Source organism: Mercenaria mercenaria, chromosome 6, assembly GCF_021730395.1.
Source record: "Mercenaria mercenaria strain notata chromosome 6, MADL_Memer_1, whole genome shotgun sequence".
In the NCBI taxonomy this organism is placed as follows: Eukaryota; Metazoa; Mollusca; class Bivalvia; order Venerida; family Veneridae; genus Mercenaria; species Mercenaria mercenaria.
In genome coordinates, this window is record NC_069366.1 from 65,155,453 (window position 1) to 65,173,419 (window position 17,967).

A 17,967-nucleotide genomic window follows, 5' to 3' on the forward strand; every position below is an offset into this window, starting at 1 on the left:
TTACCTGATGTACCCAAGTGATTACGGGTTGCCTTACTGTGACCTTGACCTACTGACCTACTTCCTTGTTTTTTTAAGATACAGCCTTGAAATTTGGATGACATGTACAGTTTTGCATACCGATCTTAAAAACTGACTTTCAGTGACCATGAATGTGACCTAGTGACCTACTTTCTTAATATTTTAGCATCAGTTTGCCATTTGAAACATGTGGCTCATATTACTCAGGTGAGCGATTCAGGGTCATCAGGGCCAAAGGCATTGATTTGCTGATTTGCCAAATAAAACTCTAGTGTTATTTTAGGTATAATATTTTCTTTTGTCTTTTTAATGATAAATGTTTTCCATTTATAGGAATAGAAAGTGTTACTATATTCATTATTTAAAGAATACAGATCTGTTTGAATTTCATCTTTTGGTCTTTACCAAATGGTTGATTGATGTTGTTGTTGTTGTTGTTGCAGTCACAAATGGCGTTGAAAGGGCTCGAAAGTGAAGATCTGGTCCAGAACCTGAGACAGCTTGTCATCAGTTTTGAGCCTCATATCAGAGAGGCTGGATCTGCAGAACATGTCGAAGAAACGTTACATCATCTTGAAGAAAGTGATGAAAATTTTCACAGGTATACATGACATTTTTCTAATTAAAGGTTCTATGTTCAAACAAAGTTTCATGAAAAAATGACATTACTGCCTTCATTTAAATTACAGCAAATTGAAAATTAAGCATTTTAAAGTCTGAACTCTAAATTTCCTACTTAGAACATTGATGATTTTGGACCCAGATGTTTTTGTTTCACATATTGCACTTAGTTGTATTTTAGGTTTTGTTATTTGGTATCGTAGGAATATAGATTACTGCAACAAAATACAGTAAAAATAATCTGAAGTGTGAAGTGAACCAGGAAGTAGCATATTCAGTTCAGTTGAAGTGATACATATGGTATTTAAGATGTAACTTTTGTACTTTTCAAATGATTCAAGTAGTATATAAGATAATATTAATAATAATTTTTGTATCTTTCAGATTATATGTGTAATTTATGTATTTTATATCATTTTCACTTGTCTAACTTTTTCTTGGTGTTAATTTCTTAAACATATTTATAGATACGAATTTGTGAAACAGTTGAAGAAAAAAATAGAGGAGATTTTGGGACCGCAAATTGAAGATGAAATTGAGAAACATGGAGGTCGAGTTGACAATGGCCAGGAAACTCTTGTTAACAAAATTACAGAAAGAATTATCAAATCCAAACCGTACGTAAAACAGTTGCAAGGTTGTTTTCTTTAAAATGTAGTATTTTTAGCACGACTATTCAGTCTAGCTATTCTACTCACTCTGTCTTACCAACCTCACTAGGTCAAGTCCCATAACCCAACACATAGAATTGGCCAAATTATGCCCCCTTTTGGACTTAGAAAATCCTGGTTAAAGTTTTACATGCAAGTTACTATCTCCAAAACTAATGATGAAGATATTGAATTGAAACTTCACATGTGTCTTTAGGGATATAACACTAGGTGATAGCATCAAGTCCCATAATTCTTACATGCATTTTGACCAATTTATGCCCCCTTTTGCACTTAGAAAATCCTGGTTTAAGTTTTGCATGCAAGTACATGTAGCTATTCCTTTAGGACATATTGCGTTGAAACTTATTTTTTCTTTTTATAGGTCAATTACCAACCTCACTAGGTCAATCTTATAACTCTGACAATTATTTGGCCAAATTATGCCCCCTTTTAGACTTAGAAAATCCTGGTTAAGTTTTGTGTGCAAGTTACTATCTCCAGAACTAATGCAGATATTGAATTGAAACTTCACATGTGTCTTTGGGTTTATAAACCTAGGTAATAGCATCTAGTCTTATAACTTGGACATGTATTTTGGCCAAATTATGCCCCTTTTAGACTTAGAAAATCCTGGTTAAAGGTTTGTGTGCAAGTTACTATCTCTGAACCTTTAAATACTGGATTGAAACTATAGATATTAATATACCTGCTTCTGGGACAACAATTTGAATAGTCGAGCACTGGCTGTCTTATGGACAGCTCTTTTTTGTGAAAACAATCAGTTATTAGGATGCCATTATTTTTGTGATATAGTTTTCTGTTTGTCTGCACCTGCTAATATTTGCTTTAATCGTAGGGAATGGATTTCTGTGGCGGAATAGTTAAGGTCCCTGATTTCAGATCAGTTTCCCCTACTATCAGTGTGGATTTTGAAACTTTGCTTTGCTTGTAAAATTCTTCTTGTGAAGAAGCCACCTCAGATCAATGGTTCTACCCAGGTGCCTGTCCTTTGCATAGAACAGTGTCTCGAGTGGCACTTGGTTCTTCCTCAACCTTGTGTTGGTGTAGTTCTAAACTCTAAAAAATACCAAAAAAACAAAAACAAAGCAGAATCAATTATATGCAAAGTTCTCATAACCTGTGCTCAGATTCTCACTATTCTCACTTTTTTAGCCCTCTGGATCTCACACTGCACACCTTCACTACTTAGCCTCCTTCTGTAGAATATATACAGACGTTTTAAAGACATCTTTACCAGAACTGAAAATCAGACATCCCATTTTGAAAAATCCCAAAGTACAGTTTTCTGTAATTAAGTAATATCTTGATATTTTTAAAATTAAATAAGTGTAACACTTGTAAATGAATTTCAGATATGCTGATTTAACCAAGAAGTTAAAGTCCAATGTAGTTGAAGCTATGAATGACCTGATGAGGAATTTTGATGCGGAGTTTGGTGTTGGAAGTCATAGTGCAGGTCGATACCCAAACAAAGATGATCGTATGAGACCATTCAATGACTCTGAAGAAACAGAGTCTTCTTTAGACAGCTCTTATAATCATGTAAATACCTGTATTCTTAATATCAATATATTTATAACTATTATACTAGTTCAAAGACTGGTTGTAGAGACTTTTCTGTTTCAGTGTTTGTACATCCATCCATCAGTCTAACTCAGTTTTATTTCAGTTCAGTAACTTCCTAAGGCAAGGGCCAGTTTGAAACACCGGCAGTGCAAATTCAGGTCCAGACTTTTTTCAATATATAATATTGTATAGGATAGTATAGGATATATGTCATTGACAGATATCAGATCATATAGCTGGAGCTGAAATAATTAGTCCCTTACCAGTAGGGGACTCTGTATTGCATGGCAATTTATTTCCTGGTTTTGTAGCTACTGGTCTTATTTTACTTCGTTTTAGCATATTTCAAATGGAGAAGTGTTTCATTGATTTTCTTTTTCCACAATAGATGTCAGTTTAGTTTAAACCTGTTTACTTTATACTGGTTGTAAAAAAAGTTTTTACAGCTTATGTTAAATAAGCTTGCTTACTATTTCTTAGATTTTATACCAGAACTTATACTTTGGAAGGGATTATGAAGGTGCAAGCAAATTCTGCTAACTGGAATTTGATCCCATGACCTCCAGATAAGGAGTCCAACATCCTCCCATGCCAAGAATACCTCCTTTTTAGCTCGACTATTCGAAGAATAAGTAGAGCTATCCTACTCACCACGGCGTCGGTGTCGGCATCGGCGTCACACCTTGGTTAAGTCTTTCGTACAAGTCCATATTTTGACAAAGTCTTTTGAGATAAAGCTTTGAAACTTTCAACACTTGTTTACAATCACCATGACCAGTTATAGGCAAGAGCACATACCTCCATCAAGGATTTTGGCTAAATTATGGCCCCTTTTGACTTAGAAATCATGGTTAAGTTTTTCGTACCAGTTCATATTTTGACAAAGTCTTTTGAGATAAAGCTTTGAACCTTTCAACTCTTGTTTACCATCACCATGTCCAGTTATAGGCAAGAGTACATAACTCCTTCGAGGATTTTGGCTGAATTATGGCCCCTTTCGACTTAAAAATCTCGTTTAAGTTTTTTGTACCAGTTCATATTTTGACAGTCTTTTGAGATAAAGCTTTGAAACTTTTATCTCTTGTTTACCATCACCATGTCCAGTTATAGGCAAGAGAACATAACTCCATCAAGGATTTTGGCTGAATAATGGCCCTTTTTGACTTAGAAATTTTGGTTAAGTTTTTAGTACCAGTTCATATTTTGACAAAGTCTTCTGAGATAAAGCTTTGAAACTTTCAACACCTGTTTACCATCACCATGTCCAGTTATAGACAAGAGTACATAACTCCATCAAGGATTTTGGCTGAATTATGGCCCCTTTTGACTTAGAAATCTTGGTTAAGATTTTCGTACCAGTTAATATTTTGTGTAAAGTGTTTGACATTATGGCTTTGAAACTTTTATCACTTGTTCAGTATAATAGTCTCTATCTGTAGGAAAGAGTGCATAACTCAGCCATCTATTTTGGCTGAATTATGGCCCTTTTTGGACTTGGAAATTTGTTCTGTTTTCATACAAGTCCATGTTTTGTCAAAACTATTTGACATATTGCTTTTAAACTTTGAACACTTGTTTATCATCATGATTTCAATCTGTAGGCAAGAGTACTAACTCTGACAACTATTATGGCTGAATTATGGCCCTTTTTGGACATTGAATTGGTTTACACATTGCCATTTAGTGCAAGACTTATCGAAATCCACAAATACAGGAACATTGTTTGTCTAATCTTTTTTTTCTTTTGTCTGAATATCTGTGGTAATATTTTGACCCCATTCTTCAATCAATTCTTCGAATAGTCGAGCGCGCTGTCATCCGACAGCTCTTGTTTATGTAGGATCATCTAAGGAAGACATTTTTAGCTCACATATCAAATGTAACTCTTAGTTTATACATAATTTATTTTAGGTTGATTGTGAAGGAAGTTCTACAACTTATGTTATTCACTCTCGACCCCTCATTCCTGATGGAATCCATTGCCACGAGGGTACCTCTTTGTTTATATTGATTCCTCTAAAGAAAGGCATTTGATTGCAGATATTTATGTATTGAATGTGTTTTGCAGGGCAGCTTATTCATGAACTCGGAGTACCTTCAACAAGTGGCAGAGAAGATGAGTAAAACAAAAGATAGTGGGGTATGTTTTGTTTTTAGCTCACCTGTCACAAAGTGACAAGGTGAGCTTTTGTGATCGCGCGGTGTCCGTCGTCCGTCCGTGCGTCCGTAAACTTTTGCTTGTGACCACTCTAGAGGTCACATTTTTGCATGGGATCTTTATGAAAATTGGTCAGAATGTTCATCTTGATGATATCTAGGTCAAGTTCGAAACTGGGTCACGTGCCATCAAAAACTAGGTCAGTAGGTCTAAAAATAGAAAAACCCTGTGACCTCTCTAGAGGCCATATATTTCATAAGATCTTCATGAAAATTGGTCAGAATGTTCACCTTGATGATATCTAGGTCAAGTTCGAAACTGGGTCACGTGCCATCAAAAACTAGGTCAGTAGGTCTAAAAATAGAAAAACCTTGTGACCTCTCTAGAGGCCATATATTTCACAAGATCTTCATGAAAATTGGTCAGAACGTTCACCTTGATGATATCTAGGTCAAGTTCGAAACTGGGTCACGTGCCTTTAAAAACTAGGTCAGTAGGTCTAAAAATAGAAAAACCTTGTGACCTCTCTAGAGGCCAAATATTTCACAAGATCTTCATGAAAATTGGTCAGAATGTTCACCTTGATGATATCTAGGTCTTGTTCGAAACTGGGTCACATGCCGACAAAAACTAGGTCAGTAGGTCTAAAAATAGAAAAACCTTGTGACCTCTCTAGAGGCCATATATTTCAAAAGATCTTCATGAAAATTGGTCAGAATGTTCACCTTGATGATATCTAGGTCATGTTCGAAAGTGGGTCACGTGCGGTCAAAAACTAGGTCAGTAGGTCTAAAAATAGAAAAACCTTTTGACCTCTCTAGAGGCCATATATTTCATGAGATCTTCATGAAAATTGGTCAGAATGTTCACCTTGATGATATCTAGGTCAAGTTTGAAAGCGGGTCACATGACTTCGAAAACTAGGTCAGTAGGTCAAATAACAGAAAAACATTGTGACCTCTCTAGAGGCCATATTTTTCATGGGATCTGTATTAAAGTTGGTCTGAATGTTCATCTTGATGATATCTAGGTCAAGTTCGAAAGTGGGTCACGTGCCATGAAAAACTAGGTCAGTAGGTCAAATAATAGAAAAACCTTGTGTCCTCTCTAAAGGCCATATTTTTCATGGGATCTGTATGAAAGTTGGTCTGAATGTTCATCTTGATGATATCTAGGTCAAGTTTGAAACAGGGTCATGTGGGGTCAAAAACTAGGTCAGTAGGTCTAAAAATAGAAAAACCTTGTGACCTCTCTAGAGGCCATACTTTTGAATGGATCTCCATAAAAATTGGTCAGAATGTTCATCTTGATGATATCTAGGTCAAATTTGAAACTGGGTCACATGCCATAAAAAACTAGGTCAGTAGGTCAAATAATAAAAAAACCTTGTGACCTCTCTAGAGGCCATACTTTTCATGGGATCTGTATGAAAATTGTTCTGAATGTTCATCTTGATGATATCTAGGTCAAGTTTGAAACTGGGTCAACTGTGGTCAAAAACTTGGTCAGTAGGTCTAAAATTATTAAAATCTTTTGACCTCTCTAGAGGCCATATTTTTCAATGGATCTTCATAAAAATTGATCTGAATGTTCACCTTGATGATATCTAGGTCAGTTTCGAAACTGGGTCACGTGCGGTCAAAAGCTAGGCCAGTAGGTATAAAAATAGAAAAACCTTGTGACCTCTCTAGAGGCCATATTTTTCATGAGATTTTCATGAAAATTAGTGAGAATGTTCACCTTGATGATATCTAGGTAAAGTTCAAAACAGGGTCACGTACCTTCGAAAACTAGATCAATAGGTCAAATAATAGAAAAACCTTGTGACCTCTCTAGAGACCATATTTTTCAATGGATCTTCATGAAAATTGGTCAGAATTTTTATCTTGATAATATCTAGGTAAAGTTCAAAACTGGGTCACATGAGCTCAAAAACTAGGTCACTATGTCAAATAATAGAAAAAACGATGTCATGCTCAAAACTGGGTCATGTGGGAAGAGGTGAGCGATTCAGGACCATCATGGTCCTCTTGTTGAATTACTTTGATCTTGTGTTGAAACAGATAATTCCAGTTCCGGATTTTTTATTTACAATGATTTATTTACTTGGACAAGCTCTATGGTTTCATTTTCCCACCTCTCAAAATTGACAGAGCCCGCCCGCTTAGCTCAGTAGGTACGAGCGTTGGTCGACGGACCGCTGGGTCGCGAGTTCGATCCTCGGGCGGGGCGTATGTTCTCCGTGACTATTTGATAAAGGACATTGTGTCTGAAATCATTAGTCCTCCACCTCTGATAATTCATGTGGGGAAGTTGGCAGTTACTTGCGGAGAACAGGTTTGTACTGGTACAGAATCCAGGAACACTGGTTAGGTTAACTGCCCGCCGTTACATGACTGAAATACTGTTGAAAAACGGCGTTAAACCCAAAACAAACAAACAAACAAACAAAATTGACAGGCATATTTAGTTGTCTATATGTCTTTATGAAACTTGCTGTACTTGCACATATTGACAATGTTCATTAGTGTGACAAGTTGTAACTCTACCTGCAATATTTCCAGGATTGTGCCCCTTCTTAATTTAGAAATTTTGGTTAAAGTTTTGTAAATCAATCGAAACTTTCTGTACTAGCTTATAGTAACAGTGCACATTAGTGTGACAAGATGCATAACTCTATCTGGAGTTTTTCTAGAGTTTTGCTCATTTTTAACTCAAAAATTATGGTTAAGGTTTTTCAAAGAGTACAGTACCATGTTCTTAACCATTGCAGATACTATGTCAAAACTTCACTCTCTCAGGTAATAGCACAAGACTACCGCTTCAAGTCCCATAATACTTGCATGAATTTTAACACTGTTATCCCCCTCTTGGACTTAGAAAATTTAGGTTGAAGTTTTAGATACAAATTGCTTTCTGCAAAGTCAATGCAGATATTGAATTTAAACTCATGCAAGTTATTTAGGTGGATAAAACATTGTGAAAGGTGTATGTCCAATAAATCTGAATAGTATTTTGGAAAAGTGATGCCCCTTTTTAAACTTGGAAAAGCCAGGTCAAAGTTTTGTTTAGAAATTACTGTCACAAAAACCAATGCAGATACTTGGTTGATACTTCACACAGATGTAGGATGCAACTGAACAAGATCACAACATCAAAGTCTATAACTTGTACATGAATTTGGACAGTATATCTGTTCATACAAAGTCCATTCTACATTGCCTTCGAATAATCCAGCTTGCTGTCATGAGACAGCTCTTGTTTTTAGTTAGAATTAGGCAGTTGTACACATGTACATAAAGGAGGCTTTCTTCATGTAGCCCTTCTTCTGGAGTTTTGTCCATCGGATTATTTGAAAGAAAATATTTTATTATTTGAACAGGTACCAATATCCTGTGGACCCATTAGAAGTTTTCTTTAATTGCACTGGTTTTATTTTCTGATTTTATAATCTACTGCTTTAAGGTGGAATGCGCCTAATTTGAAGTTCTTCAGTTTCGAAATTTTGTTTAATATAAAATTCAACATATTCCTCAATGAAATGAAAATATGATGAGAAACAAGCAAATCGATACTTGTTGACTGAACAGAACGATTTAAGAAAACAGTCTGACGGACGTCAATGGTCGTGTTTGAAGGTTTGTAGAGAAAAAAGTTACAGAAATATCAAAAAAGTAAAATACGCATTCTATGAGAAATATGCTGAATTTTATATTAAACAAAATGGAACCTAACAACTTCAAATTAGGAGCATTGCACCATAAGGATGTTGTAAAAAATTCTCCACTCAGAGCTAGTTACATTTTGGACAAAGTTTGTTGACATAGTTTGAGTAAATGTTCATGCCAGTTTACAGATTGCAGGTACGCTGTTTGCTAATATTGCAACAGTATAAAATCAGTTCAGATATAACCATATCTTAATGTATTTTGATTAACAAAATAATATATGAAACATATATATGCAAGAAAGGACTAGGCTGTCTGACTAAAAATTGTAATGGACCGAAGCTCCAAGAACTGAAGACCATTTGGCATATTCATCAAACTACACCGTCTGTAAACTGCATATAAAGAAATGTGTCATGTATTAGTTGTACACAGAGTAGAAATTGACTAAATAATATTTGAAAGTCTTCATATATCATGACAATGTTATGGAGAAAAACACATCCGAATTATCCATGTTCCATGCAATATACAGCAGTTTTATGGACATGATGAAAGAAGGAAATATGCAAATGAAGAGTTAAGATATAAATGTTGTGCCTTTTCAGAGTAATATTTCAATAAAATGTTTATTTAGACTCGTCGTGAGGCCCTACAGAACATGAACACTGTTAGAATAGATGATGTAATCAGCTGTGATCATTTCCAAGTCATCAAGAAACATATACTAGACGCTCTACTAGATAGTGATGAACAAATTGTGGTATGTAATCTTTATCATTATTGTAATAGTGGAATACATTTTATTTGAATGAAAATAAGCATTATTACATTGAGGTGTAATTGGGTGTATCTTCTAAAACACTATGTTGCCATTTAATGATTAAATCAGTTTTACAGTAAGTTTGCAGCTGGTCCCCAGTCTGTAAAAATCTGCTTATAGTGTGACATTTTTGTCTCTGTTTTTCAGGCTTTGTCTTTGAAATTTGTGACGAGAGCTTTCACAACAACATCTCCTCATACCAAAGATATCTACACACTTCTAAGTGAGTATTTACACATTTTGTTTCCGAATCTACAGTAATATGTTCTCTTTCATTCAAATCTTCCAGTTCTCTCCCTTTAAGCAAGCAAGTCAGTCCTGTGCTGTGTTACTACTGATTTTAACATTTGTAGTGTATTTGAATTTGTATGTAAAGATCTCATGCAAATGAAGAATATTTTAGTCTCACTGAAGCATGGTTACCTTAAACAGGTTTGACTGTTGTATTATTTCAAACTTGAAACAGAGATTACCTCCCAAAGAGCTACATTAATTACTGCTATTATAAATACCAATGTAGCTCTGCTCAGTGGTGCTCGTGTTTACTTTTTGGTGTGGAGAACGGCTTTGATTTACAATGGGAAATGCCTTCATTAATTTTTATTTAACAATAAATCTAAAACAAATGGAGATGTTTTGAAAATTTAAAGAGTTTCTTTTACCACTCCTGCACTTTTTAAAATGATATATTTTCAATATTGTGTTTTCTTATAGAGAAACACCTTTATTATGGAAAAGGTGGGCAGATTGTAGATAAAGAAATTCCCAGACAAAGGACATATTTTAATTAAGCGAATAAGTTTTGTTGTTTCTTTTAAGTAAAATCCTTTTTTAAAGGAACATTTAAATGCTAAAATTTTAATGCATTTAAAGATTTTTAGCCATGTTTGGCATGAAACATCTTAAGTATACTCCTTTCTTTCTTTTCCAGCTGAACATTTGATTTGTCATTTCCACAACAGAAAAAGCAATATGCCAAAGATAAAGAATGGACTGGATATAACTAGGCCAGAAATCCGTAGAATTCTCACAGCTGTATGCAGTTTTATTTACATATATTTATTTGCTATGTACATGTGTACACAATGTACACCAATTACTGTGAAATAATTAATATTAATTAATATTCATTGGGGACTTAAATTTGTGTAAAGCCTGTACAGATAGTACAGTTGGTACCAGTAAATAATCAGAATTGTATTTGGAGACTTGCTGTTTAAGTGTTGGGTTTCGCTGAAAGTTGTTCTTACCCTCCGAATGTGGTGTTTACATGAAAACAACTCTGTATGGATATGGTTTAATAATAAAGATAATAATGGTGATGATAATAATTATATTTTCTTGTTGGCTTTAACATCAAAAACAGATACAGTTATAGGTCATATGGTGATTTCCCAGCTTTCAAGGGTGGAGGAAGACCCAAGGTGCCTCTCCATGCATTATTTCATCATGGGTGGGCACCTGGGTAGAACCACTGACCTTCCGTAAGCCAGCTTGAAGTTTTTTCATATGAAAGAATGCCATACCTCATGTGAGGTGTTGAACCCGCTGTGGTGAATGGCAAATGATTTACTTTTTTCAATTGCAATTTTGTTAAGTACTACTCGGGACTAATTGAAAGAAAGGAAGTCTATATCCCTTCTTCTTATCTATAAATGTCAAATTCTCGACTTTCCAGAGATACATTTATATAATGAATCATGATGAATGAATCATGATGATAATTAGTCCAGTGTTTGAATCTTGTAACAACTGCTAATAACTGATGTACATTTTTTTTCCAGTTCCGCTTGATGAATGAGTTTCAGCAAGAAACAATTAACTACTGGATAAGATATCCAGAACAGTAAGTTTTTTTAGTGTATTGACGTTGTGTAGTAAAACACCACCTGCTAAACCATGGATGGTTCAAATACTAGGGCTGACTCTACAGTTGATGTTTTACTATAATATGTATGCCTTCTTTAATATGGTTATCAGGTATCATCAAAAGTTTGTCATCATTGTAATCAGATAAATTGTACATAAAGGTGTCTGCATGAGCCCTTGATTCCTTGAAATTACGTTAAATTAAGAAAAATGACACACTATAATGCTGTTGGTAACTTTCAAACTATGATGAAGAGTGGTCAGATATTTGTATAAATAGTAATTTCCAAATTCTATTTGGGTGCACACCTTCTGTTTTAAAATGGAGGTTGTATATTTCTATTAAGCTGTCAGAGGCTAGTTTGTAGTGTTATCTTATACATTGTGTATTGATATGTATGTCTGTAATAGACGCTGCAAGAAGTAAACAGGTCTCTAGATAAGTAAGTTAAAGATTGTTCGGTCAACATTATGTAAGGCTGATGAGTTCTTTTTATATTCATAAAGTAGGAAAGATTTCATTGATTGCAGAGTAAAAATGGTTTAATAAAGTCTGTCATATATGTGTGTTTTTCTGTTCAGGTATTTAGAGGAAGTGTTAGTGAGTACCCTCAACCTGTTGTCTATACATCATGTTGGTACAGTAGGGACATCACAAGCATTGTCTCCGGTACATTTTGTGGCACTGGTGGATACAAAAGCTCAATGGTTCATCAAATGGATTGTAAGTATAGCATAACTTCTACTTCGGAATTTTTTTTTTACTTCATTGTTACTTCCAGGTTAGTTGGAGACTCGCAGCGAAGACTTTACATGCCCAACAGTGTTGTCATCATATAGTTGAAATATTGCAGAGTTATAGGTTCCTTTTTCCTCTGACTAAGCAGTGTTATAGTGATGTTAATCACATTCAGTGATAGCACTAGTTTCTGACTAACTTCTAGTTTTGAATAACTTTGTTTTATTGATGCTCATGAAATTGTGTAGAAAACAGTTATAAAAATGGAGAAAAAGAGCACAAATTTCTATTTTTATCCTCCCTTTTAAAGAATTGATACATTAAATGCTTCGATCTCTGTTTTTTTCAGCATGGAAATTTCAGCAGAAGTTTCTTGTTGGACTTGTTGGAGAAATACAGACCATTTGTAAGTCATCATGTTTTATACAACAGTCATCATGTTTTATACAACAGTCATCATGTTTTATATAACAGTTATCATGTTTTATACAACAGTCACCATGTTTTGTACAACAGTCCTCATGTTTTATACAACAGTCAACATGTTTTATAGAAGTATGTTTTATAAAACAGTCATGTTTTATACAGCAGTCGTCATGTTTTTACAGCAGTCTTCATACTTTGAACGACAGTCCTTGTGTTTTATACAACAGTTTGTCTTATGTTATAACACGGGCTAGCATGATTTTTTTTGTTGATGATTGGTATGGATAAAAAGCTATTAACAATTGTAGACTTGTGGAATGCAAACTCAGTCATAAGTTATAACTTAATGGTAAATATAGGTAAACGCAGCATTACTATGGTTGCGGTACATTTGATTGATATGTAGTGCAGCTCTGCATTGACCAACAGCAGAAGTAACTTTTTCTGGTGTGTAATTTAAATTTTCTTATTAATTACCTCCCTTTTATATGATAGAATATTTCTTTTTTTTATTATTATTATTTTTCCTTACCAATTTTGAAATAGAATCACATTATATCTTTAAAATACAGATATTAGCATTTGAATGCATTCACCAATTAAAGATTTCCAGTTATATCAGTGAAACCTTGAAGTGAGTTTATAGCTTATCTGAATCAACCTCAAGTTAATTCCCTAGGAAAAACTACAACTGGCACCATATGAAAGTCTCCAAGCTCCAGCAACTAATAGGTCTCCAATCTGAGTAAAGTGTCTGAAACCTTATCCACTTGTCCACTGTCTCATTTTTCGTGATGACATGTTTTCAGATTGCTCCACTTTGTGACATGATGTTATTACATTGCTCTACTTTTTTGGTGACATGTTATTACATTGCTCAAGTGACGTGTTATTAAATTGTTATTAAATTATTCCGCTTTGTAGGGGTATAATGTTATTTCATTGTTCCACTTTTTAAGTGACATCATGTTATATTTACATTTGCCCTATTCTTTTCCATTGAAAATTATGACGTTCATTTTGTATGAACAGCAAATGAAAAGGCGCAAAAGTTACGTCATTGCTGTAATAACCAACTGCTGTTTTGGCGACGTCCACGTATAGTCAGGGAGAACATTCCTTAGATGATGTCGCAGTTGTTCCGTCAGGTGAACAGAATGGCTGGGAAGCTGATTTTAATGTTAAATGCCACAAAATATGTGCAATTTAAAATATTATCTTGTTTACAAACGGAAAGGAAATATAATGTAAATATAAGAAATGAAACTATTTTTTTCGGTGTTCATGCTAAATGAACAACAGAATAGGATCGGCAAATTAGATATGAATCACGCTGGATTTGCCGATCCTATTCTGTCATTCATTTTGCATGATAAACAATAAATCATTTCATTTCTTAAATAACAATTACTAATATTCTATATTTACGTACATTTCAGGTTGAGAATGCAGTAAAACATTGTTTGGAGTTTTCAGCAGCAAGAAAAGTGCCATTTGACCTCATGAGTGACATCTCAGAAAGTGTCTCAAAATCATCATTTGGTAACTATCTTTAACTATAAAATATTAAATATTTGTAAGGGATTGATTTTCCCCATTTGAGAATTTTTTCATTATTTTGCAAAAATTAGTTCTCATGAAAACTTGTTACTTTAAAAAATATAAATAGCTTAAACAAGGAAAAATCCTGTGCAGGTAAACTGTATTTGGGATCATGGAATCTATTCAATTGATGTGTAATAGAGTTCCGCTTAAGCCAGTGCTAGGGGACGTGAGAGGTGTTGCATATTTCATTACCTCTCATGAACAGACTCAGTCAAACCGAGTCTGCTATTATTCTGCTTGGTTGTATTCTTTGCTTCAAAAGGATCTTTTTACATAATAAATTGTTTTATTAGTAACATTTTAGTCACATAGATACATCAGATACTACAGTAGTATTTTTGTTGAATACCAAAATAGAATTACATACGATAGTGTTGTTGCTTTCAGTTTACATTTTCTAAACTCCCATCATATCGCATTTTGCATTGCTTATCCTCGCTGGTAGGAACTGGTTAAAAAGATATACCTTATTAGTTTCATTTAAGCTACTTGTGTTTTTTTATGAGAAAATAGATGAGCTGTCAACACAGGGTCGGAGTTAGGGTTTGCCTACATCATCAATTCAGCATGTGTTATTAAACGCCTGCATTATATTTCAGAGAATAAACGAGCTTACTACACTGGGGCCGAGCTAGAGTATGCCTATTTCATCCATTCTGCATGTGTTATTGGTAAACTCCTGTGTTTTGCCAATGGGAGAAAATTCTTTCCAATCAAGTTGAAAGACTCAGAAGGTTTGTAAAGATATTTTAAAACATTTATCTAAAGGCTCTGATTTTTACATTTATAGGAGATGAAATAGGATTTGGTTTGCATTTCATGCAATATATGGATTAATAGTAAAAAATGAGCATAGTACATCTTTAATTAAAGCAGCTCTCTCAGTTTTTTCATGAAATGAAGTCTTTTTAAAATTTGTTTGAACTGTCTTCTTTTTACAAAAAAAATGGCTTTTTGATCTAGCTAGTATTAAAGTAAGTATATTGATATGTGACTTTTTTATAGAGTGCCCATGTCAAGTCAAAGATTCTGCTTGTCTGTCTGGAGACCTTGAGTGATTGGTGTATTAATGTATAAAGTTATAAACTGATTAATTGTAAGAATAGTTTTGTTGTTTTCAGACCCAGTGTCTATCAAGAAGTTGATGGTTGCCATGGTGTTGGTGGTTGTAGATCCAAGTCCAGTTTTCCACTTACCCAGAGGGAATACTTGTAAATATTTCATCATTTTAACATCAAAAGTTTTCCTGTAATGATGAAGTGTATCATTTATTTTCCTTGAAGTTTTTCCATTTTCTTTCAGTATCATAATGTATTTGACAAAGATGTTTTGCATAACAGTAAGATACAGATTCCTGTAAGACCGAATAATGACTTGCTCATATTGATAATGTCGGGCCCTTATCAGATGTGTATTGGCACCCTCAAGTGTTGCTCTTGTTATATTTACTTGATTTACAGTAGTTTACTGGTTTTTCCACATAATTTCGGGCCTCTGTGGCTGAACTGAAAGTCACTGATTTCGAATCTCTTGACAATCACTGCAGTGGCTTTGAAACCTTAACTTGGGATGTACAGTTTTTTCATGTGAGGATGCCATCCAGCTGTCTTATGGTAGGTCAATGGTTCTGCCATGCCTGAAATAATGCCCAAATTCCCGGCCAGCAAAAGCAGGAAAGGCACCAAATGATCTATAATTATGTTGCTATGACATTAAACTCAACAAAATAAATAAGATACTGTACAAACAATTTCAGCGGAGATGTTTGACCCAGCCAGGCTCATCACAGATGTTCTGAAAGGTCTATGTAGTTCAGAACAGGCGTGTGAAATTTGCCTGTTTAAAGATGAAATCACAAGTACACTGTTATCTCCCATCTCGCATTTCCTGGATGTAGCTGTAAGTATTTCTCTTTCTTATGCCTTTATATCTACTAGAATCTAGAATATGTAAAGTAGAATTTTGACGTACCGTATATAGTTAAATTTGTTTTACAAAGATTGTAGAGAAAAGTTTTCTAAGTTTTGTCAGTACTCACATAAAGTGTTGTTGAGACCAATTTCCCTCTCAACATGTTTCAAACCTGCAGACTCAGTGTTAGAAGTCAGACCCTCTACCTGTACACCACTATAATTCACAAAAGCATTGATAGACATGAAAATGTTCATACACTTGAATCTGTTATTTCTAATTTTTGACAAAATTTGGCTGTAGTTACTGAATTGATACACATGATTATATTATGTAGTTACACAAAAATTAGCTGTAGAATGAGTTTCTTCAATTTCATTGTAGATTATAGTTGTAGCATACAATACTAAAGAAAACTGATCTATGTTGATTTCTTTTTCTTTATGAATAGACAGAGATATTTCCAAAAATGTACATTGTGGTCTTATTATAAATATATTCTATATTATTACATAATTCTTTAAATAAATTCCTGTCCATAGATTGTGCTATATGACCGATGTGTATTCAGTGTTTTTGGTGTGATGAAGTCCGAAAATTTATCTTTTGTCCAAAGTTGTGTCATAAAAGGGTTATTGAATGCTTTGCTGCATGCCATTCCATAGCATTTCTTAACATTTTTGTCTAGCACTCTTGCGGTGAGCTCGATATAGTCGTCACTTTTGGCAGGTTGGTGTATGTGCGTGCGTCTGCCTATTTTGTCCGGACCATAACTTTTTCATGCATGTACCAATCTTGTTTATATTTGGCTTGAATGTTTACCTCAATGAGAAGGCGTGTCATGCGCAAACCCAATGTTCCTATCTTAAAGGTCAAGGTCACAGTTGGAGGTCAAAGGTCAAATTGAAGTTTGTCCGGACCATAACATGACATGCATGGAACAACCTTGTTTATACTTGGTATGGTTGTTTACCTCAATGAGAAGAAGTGTCATGCACAAACCTCATATTCCTATCTCAAAGGTCAAGGTCACAGTTGAAGGTCAAAGGTCAAATTGAAGTTTACTTGATTTCTTCTTCATTCATGGTGGGATATTGATGTAACTTGGCATGAATGTTCCCCATTATGAGACAGAGTGTCTTGTGCAAGAACCATGTCCTTGGGTCTAAGGTCAAGGTCGCACTTAGAGGCCAAAGGTGCTGGCGGGCTCAACATTCTGCCTGTGGGCATGCAGAGTGTATTTCTAGTATATTGTTGACTGACAAGAGATTCATTCAATTTTTAGCTTTTTACACATTTTATGCTGGAATAGCATTAGCACATTTTCATGTTACAACACTCGGCGATATATGACCATTTTGTGTCAGTTCGCCGTAAAACCCAACTCACTTTTTCATGTTACAACAATTGCAGAATCCCTTGGACACCAGTCAGACCCTCAGCATTCTGCAGAATTTAAAACATAAAAAACATGTGTTATCCCTGCTGTTATCTTTAATAATAATCCTATATATTTCAGAATTTGGTCATACATCGCGTATACTCATCCTTGCAAACTAACACTGATATTAAAAAGTAGCAAAATCTATTCTTCATGAAAATGTCTTGATTGTACAGTATATAATATATGTTTAAGTACTGGGAAGAAGTTGGTTTTGAAGATGATGTAAGTGAAGTTGCTCGAGTGAAAACTGTGAAACTGTCTGTGCCTGTCTCCTGTGTTTGATAAGATTTTCTGAAGTGAAATGTTTTTTATTTTATGAATGTGAATTGTGAGTGAGCTTTATTTGACTGTTTTAAGGCAAATAGACTCTTTATGAAAATCAGCAATTTCATTGAACTTATGTATTATTGTATGCTATTTTAGTGTTTTTTGGCATGTAATA

General features: G+C 34.5%; 1 protein-coding gene across 6 annotated transcripts in view; it reads left to right on the forward strand.

Annotated features, from left to right (window-relative positions):
• The window catches only part of LOC123550394 (protein broad-minded-like), an 83,921-nt gene that overhangs the window by 4,491 nt on the left and 61,463 nt on the right, over positions 1–17,967 (forward strand). For 4 of the 6 annotated variants that reach the window (XM_053546189.1, XM_053546185.1, XM_053546191.1 and 1 more), the window contains exons 2-16: positions 465–622; positions 1,110–1,259; positions 2,669–2,858; positions 4,951–5,022; positions 9,346–9,471; positions 9,679–9,754; positions 10,463–10,566; positions 11,316–11,377; positions 11,983–12,124; positions 12,489–12,545; positions 14,005–14,107; positions 14,770–14,904; positions 15,292–15,381; positions 15,927–16,069; positions 17,718–17,747. In XM_053546189.1, the coding sequence (XP_053402164.1) occupies positions 471–622; positions 1,110–1,259; positions 2,669–2,858; positions 4,951–5,022; positions 9,346–9,471; positions 9,679–9,754; positions 10,463–10,566; positions 11,316–11,377; positions 11,983–12,124; positions 12,489–12,545; positions 14,005–14,107; positions 14,770–14,904; positions 15,292–15,381; positions 15,927–16,069; positions 17,718–17,747 (1,632 nt within the window). In that variant the 5' untranslated portion in view covers positions 465–470. The remainder of the gene's footprint in view (positions 1–464; positions 623–1,109; positions 1,260–2,668; positions 2,859–4,950; positions 5,023–9,345; positions 9,472–9,678; positions 9,755–10,462; positions 10,567–11,315; positions 11,378–11,982; positions 12,125–12,488; positions 12,546–14,004; positions 14,108–14,769; positions 14,905–15,291; positions 15,382–15,926; positions 16,070–17,717; positions 17,748–17,967) is intronic. The other 2 variants (XM_053546188.1, XM_053546190.1) reach the window with 1 other exon arrangement.